This window comes from Schistocerca cancellata, chromosome 5 (genome assembly GCF_023864275.1).
Source record: "Schistocerca cancellata isolate TAMUIC-IGC-003103 chromosome 5, iqSchCanc2.1, whole genome shotgun sequence".
In the NCBI taxonomy this organism is placed as follows: Eukaryota; Metazoa; Arthropoda; class Insecta; order Orthoptera; family Acrididae; genus Schistocerca; species Schistocerca cancellata.
The window spans coordinates 665,612,516-665,625,973 of NC_064630.1; the positions used below are offsets into that span (position 1 = coordinate 665,612,516).

Sequence of the window (13,458 nt, forward strand, 5' to 3'; positions counted from 1 at the left end):
ATTCAGTAGCGTTTGTCTATTTTATTACTGTACACATGTTACTACAGTCATCACCCCTGTATCTATGGAGATGTACACGTCTCCAAGAAAAATGTAACTGCGCTAAACCAGTGTTATGAACAAGAGCTCATGTATACTAGACTTTTTCTAATTTTGGTCCATACAACTGCCTCTAAAATATGCCTACCCCATAATCATACGAGGGTCACTCCAAACCAAATGCACACTATTTTTTGAAAAAAATCCACCTTTTATCTACATGTTTGAAAGTTTTACAGTGTGTAGATACGTCCTTTAGAAACAATATTTTCATTTCTCCACGTAATTTCCATCTCTCTCAACTGCCTTACTCCATCTTGGAACCAGCGCCTCTATACCCGCACGGTAAAATTCTGGACCAACCTGTTGGAGCCACTGTTTGGCAGCGCGCACAAAGGAGTCATCAACTTCAAACCTTGTTCCAGGAAGAGAGTCTTTCAGTTTCCAAAAGAGATAATAGTCACATGGAGCCAGGTCAGGGCTGTAAGGCCAGTGTTTCAGTGTTGTCCATCCAAGTTTTGTGATCGCTTCCATGGTTTTTTGACTGACATGTGGTCGTGCCTGCTTTTGCCGACACTTTCAGTATTTTGGAAACACTTCCTTCCCCTATCCCAAAGTAGCGTAATAATTCGTTCACTATGATGCGTCTGTCAACAGTCACCAATTCGTTAACTCTTTGCACATTGTCTGGAGTGTGTGCAGTACGACGCCTGTCACTGCGAGGACAATCCTCAATAATGCCGTGCCGGCTTTCATCACGTAACCTGCTTGCCCACCGACTAACTTTACTGCGATCGACAGCAGCATCTCCATACACCATTTTCAACCTCTTGTGGATGTTTCCCACTGTCTCGTTTTGACATCACAGGAATTCTATGACTGCACGTTGCTTCTGACTAACGTCAAGTGTAACAGCCACCTTGAAGACATGCTATGACAGCGCCATTCACGGGAACATCTTGAACTATGTTTGAAAACAAACTTTCACACATCCAGAAACAAAACTGTATTTTTACAAAAATCGTGTGCATTTTTTTTTTGGAGTGTCCCTCGTAGTAACAACATCACCGATACTTGTACTCCACTGTCAGACATCGGAAAGTTTTTCGCTCACAAATTTCGGATAGCTTGTTTTCGGACTAGGCTCCCTACCTCAAACTGAGAAATTTAGCTTTGTTTCATGTTCCTGCAAGTTTAACATCTCGAAATCATCCTGAACTAACTAGTTTAATATCGGTGTCCAGAAATTAGCAGCTGATATATGAAAATTGGCTTGGTGTTCCAGTATATTTGTTCTGTACTACTAATAATTCGTCTGACACATCTTAGCAATGAGCGCTTGATTTTAGTTCCATGTCCGGCACTCTCAACGCTCTTTCTGCTACTATCTACGAGGACTTCCTGCTGCCCCTGATGCCCAAAAAGAAGACGGATCTCCTGGTGAATTTTATAATGCAAGGTATCGTGCTGGCTGTGGGCATAGTCACCGTAGGAATGGTCTTCATTGTCGAGCGGCTGGGAACAATTCTGGAGGTAAGCATCCATCTCAAAGGCAACAACGTATACCCAAAAGTTCAGAAGAACTCCGGACATTTGTTGTAGGGTACTTAAGGAAATATTCGGACAATACGAGAAATGAGAAAATTATTTCATTTCTAAGTTAAAACGATAATTCTGATACCAAATACCTTTCAGTAGAAAAAATCTGAAAGATTTATGTAATCAACTGGATTTTTAGTCTGATACTGTCTTTGAGCTTCTGTTCGTTTAATCCTCTAATGAATTTTATGTAAATAGACTGAAGTGGCAATTAAAAATTTATGTAAGTACGTATACCGGGGGTTCAGGCTCGATCCCTCATTTTCGTTCAATGCTGATGTGCTATTCCAGAACATGGAGAGCTTCGGCAGTTCTGTTCGTATGTAAGGGGGAATTTAGAGTAGACTGCAGAGGCAGTGAGAATATGGATAGAGGAGAAAAGCAGACAAGTGTAGTCCCTGCAGTTGTGTGAACCATTTCTACAACGTGGCTTAGAGGCCAGCGCCCCTGCCTAGTAAGCAGGAGACCCACATTCGATTCCCGGTCTTCGTACAAATTTTCACTCGCTGCTTCAGTCTGTATACATAAAATCATATCTGTATGATACTAGAAAAGTCTCTGAATATCTGTCATTTCATTTGTTTAACAAATTTATTCTGATACTGAACGCTTTTGGATTACAGAGTATACTTTTTCAATACAGTCGGTACTTTTTACATGAAAGCTACTGTACAATTTTATTCTTCACACTAGTCCTCGATATTTTTCGCCTGGGTGTGAAATATTAATCTCTGATATTTTTCAAGCGAGTGTAGTAGACAAACCAGTGATAAATGACGGAAAAAAATGTACGGAACCCAGCTTTATAATCACTTTTTCGAATTGAAGTTTGCGTTAGGCAACGCAAAGCGATTTCTTTCCTGATTAAGTACAATGCCACAATCATTAAAAATGTAGAAGAATTTCAATCCATAGAGAAAGTGTCCAAATCATTAGTTGAATTTTAAAAATCTCCTTTTTTCCTACGTTTATCAGCTCAAGTAAATAATTTTTTTAACACTTTTGTATTCTTCTTGTGTTAAATCAGTTGTTTGTAAATATACTTGTTTGAAAAATGTCATATGATAAATTGATACCAATGTCACATTTTCCATAACATTCAGTCGTTGTGTCAGTTTCAGTTCAGATAACTTACTTCCCTCTCTTGTAAAGGTATACATTTAAATTATTTCTACATTTACGTCACTGATATTCCTAAAATATTCAATTATCTGTGAACGGTGGTGTAAGCGGACATTCACTGTGGGCTCAGACCTAGGGGTTTAATTTAGCCACTTGACATTTTGAAGGGGTGCCTTCCATTTTGTCAGTAGCACATTATGGTACGAAAAATAGTATAAATTTAATGAGTATTCACGGATATTTTCGTTTGAAGATTCATTCTCCCTTATAAAAACGTCAGAACATCAGAACATCGTGTTAAAACAGACAGGTTTTTCATGTTAAGAAATAGTCAGTTCCTTTCATTGTGTATGTCAGAAACGCTAGAGCAGTAAAAGCCACCCACTATTTCAGTTACATCAGAACACGTATTTGAAATTGAACTTCTGAAAGAATGTGTCAACAGGACGGCTTGCACCAAGTGAAGTCTCCGTACGGCCAGGAGATAGTACATAACGTATTTTTTCATTTTAAGAAATGAGCTGTGATTCTACAGTTTAAATTTAGAGCAATGTTAAACTCAGAATTACTGAAACTCAGTGAAGAGCCAGCACCGACGAAAGATGGATATGGTGTATCTTCAATTGGAGTAAATGTACAGTTTCTGTTCTAATTGTAATGTTTAGTTTAATGTTAGATCTCACATTGCTATTAGTCATTACTGTACTCGACAAGCCCTAAAGTGAAGAATATATGTCAATCTCTATTCTAATTCTAAAATAAAACGTGAAAACGAATATCATTTAAATATTAAAATATTCTGCAGTTATTCATTGTGGCAATCAGTTGTTCATTGGGCTATGGGATATAGAATAACTCAATGAATTTAACGGGATATACAAGCTTAATTTATGTTATGGGAATTTCCTTCTTTCAATATGATGTATCCAGACTTTATTCGTTCCATTTGCAACGTATCCAAAATATTTGATTGAATGCTTCTTTTCCTGTTTCTTAGCTATGCATTACAAACCCGTGGCAGCAAAGTCGACAAACATGAATTAAGGAAACTTTTCTTTCAACTGTCTCTTTACGCAGCAATAAGGTGCCATAGTACAAAAAAAATTTGAAGGGTAATTTTAGTTATATGTTCCTGGATAAGGGTACACAACGATGCTGTAATAAAAATTAAGGAAAGTTTCAACTGATAAAGCCAAGTAAATGCCGCACATCTTTTTTCAACGCAAGTAAGTCTGTCTTAAAATACCTGATGAATGTGAAATCTGTTTCATTGTGTCGCTACTGAAATATTGTACACATCGTCCATCCAGCCAAATGCTTTCTGAGGCGAACTCCTTAGCTTCAAACTTCTGTTTCTCTTTGAATAAACATGGCTCAGTAGCACAGCTTCCCCTGACTTAAGAATTATCAACGCGTGTGTGATGAGATGGGGAGCCATACTGCAGGATGTCCACATGCAGCAAAAACCATCCAGCAACTGTTGGAGAAATGGAACGTTCTACTACAAGACCTTACCAACCTTGTGGCCAACATGGAAACTCGTTTTAGAGTATATATTTCCGTCTGTAGTGATCATACACTCTTAACCAACAAATAAAAACAAATATTAGTTTCAGTTACTACTGTGGTATACTGTAGCAGCTCGTTCCATGTATGGTCGAAGTTTCGTTGACCTATGTCACTCTCCAGTGACACACCCCATTTGGAAGTTAATTGCACCACGAAGTTAAGCTGATGAAGGATGATTTAATCAAGAGAAAGAGCAAGCCAATAACGTGTTGGTTTACTTCTGGTCCTTACTCGGGTGGACAGTCGTTGAGAAGGTGTTGGATGTTGCCCTGAGAGATATCGTGCAAAATTCTGTCCAATTGGCGAGTATGATCACCAAAATCCCGAGATGATTGGAGGGCCCTGCCCATTATACTTCACCATGAAGATAAGCGGTCCAAATTATTGCTGAGTGCGGTTGGCACTATTTCTCTGAAATGTAAGCCCAAGACAGCATACCACGAAAGGCAACAGAAAGGAGCACAGAATATTGTCAACGTACTTCTGTGCTGTAGGCACACTGCAGATGACAACCAAAGGGGTCCTGCTATGAAATGAAAAGGCATCCCAAACCATCACTACCGGCTGTCAGCCCATATGGTGGGTGACAGGTTCGTATCCCATCCCTCTCCAGCGAGTCTCCCGAAATGTCCTCGCTGCTCATCAGAACTCAATTTGAAGTGTGTCTCATCATTCCAGTCAACGAGATTCCAGGCCGAATGTGCCGACACCACTGCAGACGGGCCTGTCAGTGTACAGAGATCAACGGAAGTCGGTGAGAAGAGAGCCCAGAGCTCAGCACTCTTCCTGTGAGCCCCCCTATTAATGGTTTTTGTGGTTACTGAAGCACCGGCCGCACGTCGGGTCGATGATGATGAGTAATCATGAACTCTGAGTGCCTCTCGGTCCTCACGTACTATTATCTATCTGGATCAGCCGCTTCCTACCTTTTTGATGCTGTGTTTGACCAAGGTTCCTGCGAATGTCTTCGAATAGTGGCATGCCTCCTATTCAAATGTCCAGTAATTGGCCTATTAATCTAACCAACTTCCTTGAGATCAACAACACGTCCGCTCTTCAATGCTGACATCTGCGTATGTTGTCCATGCGCCTCTCTGCGAGGCGTAGTAACTTTCCAACTGAACGATGTCAGCAAAGACTTTCTCATTCTTTTTTTTTAAATTTACACGTGAAAGTTCCGTAGGACCAAATTGGGGAGTAAATCTCCGAGGTCATGGAACGTGTCAGTACACGAAATTACAATATAAAATTAATAATAGATAAGTTTAAGTAAACGCAATCAACAATACAACAAGAATCAGCTTAAATTTTCAAGGAACTAATTGACAGAATAGAAGGAGTGACCCATGAGGAAACTCTGCAGTTTCGATTTGAAAGCGCGTGGATTACTGCTAAGATATTTGAATTCCAGTGGTAGCTTATTGAAAATGGATGCAGCCGTATACTGCACGCCCTTCTGCACAAGACTTAAGGAAGTTCGATCCAAATGCAGCTTTGAATTCTGCCGAGTATTAATTGAGTGAAAGCTGCTTATTTTTGGGAATAAGCTATTATTGTTAACAAGAAATTACAGTACGGAATATATCTATTGAGAGGCCAATGTCAAAATACCGAGACTCGTGAACAGGGGCCGACTAGAGTTTCGTGAACTTACGCGACTTATTGCCCAGACCGCCCGTTTCTGAGCCAAAAATTTTTGAATAGAAATAGTTACCCTAGAATATAATACCATACGATATAAGCGAATGAAAATAAGCAAAGTAGACTAATTTTCGTGTTGAACGATCACGCACTTCAGATACCGTTCGAATAGTAAAAATGGCAGCATTAAGTCATTGAACAACATGCTGAACGTGAGCATTCCACGACAGCTTACTATCTATCTGATCACCCAGAAATTTGAACTGTTGAGTTTCACTAGTCTTATGCCCACTCTGTGAAATTAAAACGTCAGATTTTGTTGAATTGTGTGTTAGTAACAACTGAGTCTTACTGTGATTTAGCGTTAGTTTATTTTTTACAAGCAATGAACTTAAGTCATGAACTGCACTATTTGAAACCAAGCCAATGTTGCATACAACATCCTTTACTACCAAGCTAGTGTCATCAGCAAAAAGAAATATTTTAGAGTTACCCATAATACCAGAGGGCTTACCATTTATATAAATAAGGAACAGGAGTGGCCCCAACACTGATCCCTGGGGCACCCCCCACCTGACCATTCCCCACTCAGACCCCACGTCACAGCGATTCTCAACACCATGAATAATGACGTTGTGCTGTCTGTTGCTAAAGTAAGAGCTGAACCAATTGTGAACTACTTCCCGTATTCCGTAATGGTCCAACATCTGGAGCAATATTTTGTGATCAATACAATCAAATGCCTTAGTTAAATATAAAATGTGCCTAGCGTTCGAACCCTTTTGTGTAACAATCAAGTAAGTCACAGAAAAAATAGAATATCGCATTTTCAGTTGTTAAACTGCTTCTAAAGCCGAACTGTACATCTGATAGCAAATCGTGTGATATAAAATTATCAACTATCCTTACATACATAGCCTTTTCAATACTTTAACAAACACTGATGGTATAGAAATAGGTCTAAAATTGTCTACATTATCCGTTTCTCCATTTTTATAAAGCGGCTTTACTACTGAGTATTTCAATCGTTCGGGTAACTGATCATTGCTACAGGAAAAAATTACAAATACACTCCTGGAAATGGAAAAAAGAACACATTGACACCGGTGTGTCAGACCCACCATACTTGCTCCGGACACTGCGAGAGGGCTGTACAAGCAATGATCACACGCACGGCACAGCAGACACACCAGGAACCGCGGTGTTGGCCGTCGAATGGCGCTAGCTGCGCAGCATTTGTGCACCGCCGCCGTCAGTGTCAGCCAGTTTGCCGTGGCATACGGAGCTCCATCGCAGTCTTTAACACTGGTAGCATGCCGCGACAGCGTGGACGTGAACCGTATGTGCAGTTGACGGACTTTGAGCGAGGGCGTATAGTGGGCATGCGGGAGGCCGGGTGGACGTACCGCCGAATTGCTCAACACGTGGCGCGTGAGGTCTCCACAGTACATCGATGTTGTCGCCAGTGGTCGGCGGAAGGTGCACATGCCCGTCGACCTGGGACCGGACCGCAGCGACGCACGGATGCACGCCAAGACCGTATGATCCTACGCAGTGCCATAGGGGACCGCAACGCCACTTCCCAGCAAATTAGGGACACTGTTGCTCCTGGGGTATCGGCGAGGACCATTCGCAACCGTCTCCATGAAGCTGGGCTACGGTCCCGCACACCGTTAGGCCGTCTTCCGCTCACGCCCCAACATCGTGTAGCCCGCCTCCAGTGGTGTCGCGATAGGCGTGAATGGAGGGACGAATGGAGACGTGTCGTCTTCAGCGATGAGAGTCGCTTCTGCCTTGGTGCCAATGATGGTCGTATGCGTGTTTGGCGCCGTGCAGGAGAGCGCCACAATCAGGACTGCATACGACCGAGGCACACAGGGCCAACACCCGGCATCATGGTGTGGGGAGCGATCTCCTACACTGGCCGTACACCACTGGTGATCGTCGAGGGGACACTGAATAGTGCACGGTACATCCAAACCGTCATCGAACCCATCGTTCTACCATTCCTAGACCGGCAAGGGAACTTGCTGTTCCAACAGGACAATGCACGTCCGCATGTATCCCGTGCCACCCAACGTGCTCTAGAAGGTGTAAGTCAACTACCCTGGCCAGCAAGATCTCCGGATCTGTCCCCCATTGAGCATGTTTGGGACTGGATGAAGCGTCGTCTCACGCGGTCTGCACGTCCAGCACGAACGCTGGTCCAACTGAGGCGCCAGGTGGAAATGGCATGGCAAGCCGTTCCACAGGACTACATCCAGCATCTCTACGATCGTCTCCATGGGAGAATAGCAGCCTGCATTGCTGCGAAAGGTGGATATACACTGTACTAGTGCCGACATTGTGCATGCTCTGTTGCCTGTGTCTATGTGCCTGTGGTTCTGTCAGTGTGATCATGTGATGTATCTGACCCCAGGAATGTGTCAATAAAGTTTCCTCTTCATGGGACAATGAATTCACGGTGTTCTTATTTCAATTTCCAGGAGTGTATATCAAAATACAGGGCTAACATGTGCAGCACAGTACTTTAATATTTTGCTTGTCACTCCATCATAACCATGAGAGTCCTTAGTCTTCAGTGATTTAATTATTGACTCAATTTCCTCAGAAGAGTATTTCAGACATCAGTCTCGGAAAGGCATATGCCAAGAAAGTTATATGATTCCCTGTAGAATCTAAATTTATATTTAAATCATCAACAACGCCGAGAAAATTATTGTTAAATACTGTACATATATCTGATTTATCATTAACATAAATATTTTTACTACGAGCTGACTTTATATCGTCGACCTTCTATTTGCATATCACGTACTCTTTGCCTTCCTAAGAACATTTTCACGCACCTTACAATACTGTTTGTAATGGGCTATTGTAGCTTGATTGTGACTACTTCTAACATATTTATAAAATTCCTGCTTTGTTCTAATGGTTCAAATGGCTCTGAGCACTGTGGTACTTAACATCTGAGGTCATCAGGCCGCTAGAACTTAGAACTACTTAAACCTAACTAACCTAAGGACATCACACACATCCATGCCCGAGGGCAGGATTCGAACCTGCGACTGTAGCGGTCGCTCAGTTCCAGACTGAAGCGCCTACAACTGCTCGGCCACACCGGCCGGCTCTTTGTTCTACATGATATCCTTATCCCATTAATCAGCCACGCGTGCTGTCTATTACTGCTAGTACGCCGTTTAGAACGTTCTAATGGAGAGCAACTCTCAAAGAGCAAGAGAAATGTCCCCTGTTTACTATTCTTGTCACGTGCGTGGTGAAATTATTATACAGCGTCACATATTCGTCCATCGGCCGCCAAAATTTATTATTTTATGTCTCCTGTACAGATATCAATTAGTGAACAATTTGCGTAACTGATGCGTGGTGCGTCGTTTTTATTTTTTTTCTATTTTTATCTTAGCTTGTAATTTCTTTTGCCTGGCGATAGAAACGGAATTGCTATTTTGCGAGCCGGTCGCTGTGGCCGAGCGGTTCTTGGCGCTTCAGTCCGGAACCGCGCTGCTGCTAGGGTCGTAGGTTCGAATCCTGCCTCTGGCATGGATGTGTGTGTTCTTAGGTTAGCTAGGTTGAAGTAGTTCTACATCCAGTGGACTGATGTCCTCAGATGTTAAGTCCCATAGTGCTTAGAGCCATTTGAACCATTTTCATTCTTACTTTCAAGATAACAGAGCAAGAAAATCTGGAATACCCAGCAATAAGAACATACATCATTACCAACTTCTTCTACAGTCTATCTATCCTTATTCGAAGGCTGTAAATTACTGTTAGCTACTTGCCAGATGGGGTTGTTAATTGTAAAGATGCTTGACGACAGGCCTCTGTAGCAACAGAAATAGAAATTTTTTGCTAGCTAAAACACGCGTCCAGAGCACAGACTCGAGCCTGGCCCTGTCTTGCGCTGGCAGAGCTCCACCGGCTGATCCGAGCACGCTCCACGGCGCATCCCGGAGCCTTCAGAATGCCGGCAGCGGACTCCCACACGCCCGTCAGTCGGCCGCGCCAGGCTACCAGTGTGTGCGTTGCCGCCGTTACCCGCTAACTGCCTATTACAGCTAATCTTGTGACAACAGCGCGCCGTTTCTCTTTGTGTCCACAGCTGGGCTACAGCGTGGGAGGCGTGACGAACGGCGCGCTGCTCGGGATATTCACACTCGGCATGCTGGTTCCCTCAGCCAACACCAAGGTAAGCACTGACCCCAATCTAACAGTGACGCCACACCACCATTATTCACTCATTACATTTGTACTGTCAACAGAAAAAGAAGAAACCTTCCGTAACTAGGGTTCCGTACATATATCGGTTAAAATGCAGCCCTTATAAGATCCATCTGTCTCCAGAATGAGATTTTCACTCTGCAGCGGAGTGTACGCTGGTATGAAACTTTCTGGCAGATTAAAACAGTGTGCCGGACCGAGACTCGAACTCGGGACCTTTGCCTTTCGCGGGCAAGTGCTCTACCAACTGAGCAACTCTCAGGAGAGCTTCTTTGAAGTTTGGAAGGTAGGAGACGAGGTACTGGCAGAAGTGAAGCTGTGAGAATGGGGCGTGAATCGTGCTTGGGTAGCACAGTTGGTAGAGCACTTGCCCGCGAAAGGCGAAGGTCCCGAGTTCGAGTCTCTGTCCGGCAAACAGTTTTAATCTGCCAGAAAGTTTCTTTCATCTGTCTTTCTGTCTTCCTGCTTACCTGACACTCCAACCGACTGTTAAAAATCAATTTCCTTAGGAAGAGGTAGACGTGAAGTTGTAATTTATGTCACTCTCTGTCCCATGGTGGTGCAAAAATTAAAACTTATACGTCAATGCGACCAAAAGATACTGCCATTTATATTACACACCTTGATAGTCGCAGACTCACTCATCAGAAACTGTAGGGTGCATGTCGTTGACCCAGAATCACGAAATTTAGAGAGTGTCAACGTTTAACAGTACAATCAAAAGAAAACATCCGAAACATGTTAATTTGTGACTGTCACACACAGGAAAAAAGTTTTAGTCATTTGTTGTCTGTCTGGTAGGACCCCTTCTTCTCAGAAGTGGGAAGACATGTGAAGTTTCAATTTATGTCTTATAAATAAGTTTGTGGTATCTTCGCGCTAAGAAAGCTAAGCAGCTAAATGGAAGCAATCAAAAAGTACGGCCATTTCTGTCGTATATTGATACTCGCAAACTCACTCATCAGAACTTCTAGGTTAATCTAGAATCATGGCATTTGGCACACAGAGAGGCTTATAAATGCAAGTAAATGGAAAAATCCTAAATTTTTAATTTCCATTCATATCACAGAAAAAGAACTGTCATTTTTTATCCGAATGTCTCTCTGTCCGTCCACAGGAGAAGACACCTTTTTCTTACAAAGTGATAGACGTAACAAGTTGAAGTTTAGGCCACTTCCTCCGTCTATGGTTCCTTGATAGTGTACCAGAGTTATGTTTCTAAGACAAGGCAGCCATAAGATCCGGTCATTTATGTAACATATTTTTGTGGTTTAGTCCAGAAATCGTCTTGTCACACCAAATTTTGCAACGTGATTCGGCACCAAAAGCACTAGCGAGGGCTCGGTGCAATCCGCAACGACGTATTGGAGGCGATTCAGAAGACCATGCCTCCCTCTCAACAAAATCAACGCCCTCTCACTGAGTTCAGCCTAGTGTTCCGCATGGTACAGTACCAACGAGTCGGTAAAGTTTCAGATGAACTTCTCGTGTTATTAATGTTGGACACTGTACCTCAAGAGAACAGTTTGTTAATTAGTGCATTAAGTGATGCTCTACTAGTCCAAACACTCCTGCGGCGAACAAGTGTCAAAAATAGCAAATCTTTTATTCAGTTATGTAATAAGAACTAAAACTGCATGTGTTCTAGTTCGACGAGTCTTCTCACAGAGCAATCAAGAAACCCACCGTTGTGGCCAGACGAAACCAGTTTCGCCTTGTCACAAAAATTTTCGTAATACCAAACTTTTTCATTAAAACATAGTACTTCCTGAAATTAGGCAAGAAACAAGGTTTCACAGTACAAGTAAAGAAAAAACCAGAACAAAGTTAATTTGTAATTATGTCACACGAGAGGCATATTTTTCTACCATTTGTCATTCTCGAAAGTCTGCGAATTCCTGTGACGTATCTTGCCAGATTCAATGTCCGTAACAGTCAAAAATCGTCGAGCTCCCAGATTCCAGAGATGGATGAAATGTCTATAAACATAAATAAGTTTGTGCAGAACCCTCTGATCGTGCGCCCCACTCGCACTTGGCCGTTATCTCATTTTTTATTTTTTTACGGCGACTCAGTTGTTAAGTTGCCTAGCTACTCTATTTCATTATTCTTTGAATCTTCTGGAAAATACTGCAGATCATATTTTAATCGTATTTTCAAACCACATTTGAGTTATTTGGAGGTGTACATTCACTTGTTTTGTATCTTGTTCAAATGGCTCTGAGCACTATGTGGTCATCAGTCCCCTAGAACTTAGAACTACTTAAACCTAACTAACCTAACGACATCACACAAATCCATGCCCGAGGCAGGATTCGAACCTGCGACCGCAGCGGTCGCGCGGTTCCAGACTGTAGCGACTAGAACCGTACGGCCACTTAGGCCAGCTTCTATCTTGTGCTCACCAAGATATGCATCAGTACTCAGGTAATATGATCTTTGGAAACATTATTGTGTGTTCATATTCTGTATCAGTTATAAATAAGTTTACGCCTCTGCTATCACACGTTTGCATGCTTTCATAGCGGCTTAATTTTCAAAGTATTTTGAAGGTCTTACAGCGAAAGTATAAAGTCGGTTTGGACAGGCAGTATTTTGAGGAGCGGTAGTTTTTGTGTTTGTGAAATACTCTGCTTTCTTTCTATACAAGCAGAGTTTTGCTTATCAGTAATGCCATACGTAAACTGCTACTTTACGTGTACTGCAATGTGGAAGTGGCTCACTGCAAGTTATGATTTCATGTATGACAAAATTATGCCTGAAAATTTGGTATAAACACTGAGCATCTGTACATGTAATATTAAATAGAAGATAATCAAGATGCTGATTGCTGAGTATATTCTATGTATAACAGAATGCTAATTTTAAAATTACAAATATTTCTTTTTCTTGTATCACAAATATTAATACAGTAGCTCATTCTGAGTGAGTGAACTCCGAAACGCCGCGTTTAAGAAGTCGAGTTTAACTGTCTTGTATTGTGTCTAAACAAGTCATTGGGAGAAAGGTTTCAGTGTACAAGGGAATAATTTAAAACTATAATTTTGTAGTAAGTTGTGAAATACGTTTTCTGCATCTGATTAACGATACCATTAGCAACATTTGAGAAATCACTTTCTAATGATTCGAGAGTTAGTGCTATTAACTTTTTGCAACAGGCTTGCCAAATCGGTGAGCATTGTCACACTGACAGTATCGTAACGGCAATAAGTGTGTCTTCGCTAATAATAGTGAAATGATGGACGAGTC

At 42.0% G+C, this 13,458-nt stretch overlaps 1 protein-coding gene across 1 annotated transcript in view; it reads left to right on the forward strand.

Moving 5' to 3' along the window:
* Window positions 1–13,458, forward strand: part of LOC126188755 (sodium-coupled monocarboxylate transporter 1-like) — a 244,087-nt gene that overhangs the window by 61,018 nt on the left and 169,611 nt on the right. Inside the window, exons 10-11 of the mRNA XM_049930365.1 lie at window positions 1,389–1,572; window positions 10,091–10,177. Of these exons, the coding sequence (XP_049786322.1) occupies window positions 1,389–1,572; window positions 10,091–10,177 (271 nt within the window). The remainder of the gene's footprint in view (window positions 1–1,388; window positions 1,573–10,090; window positions 10,178–13,458) is intronic.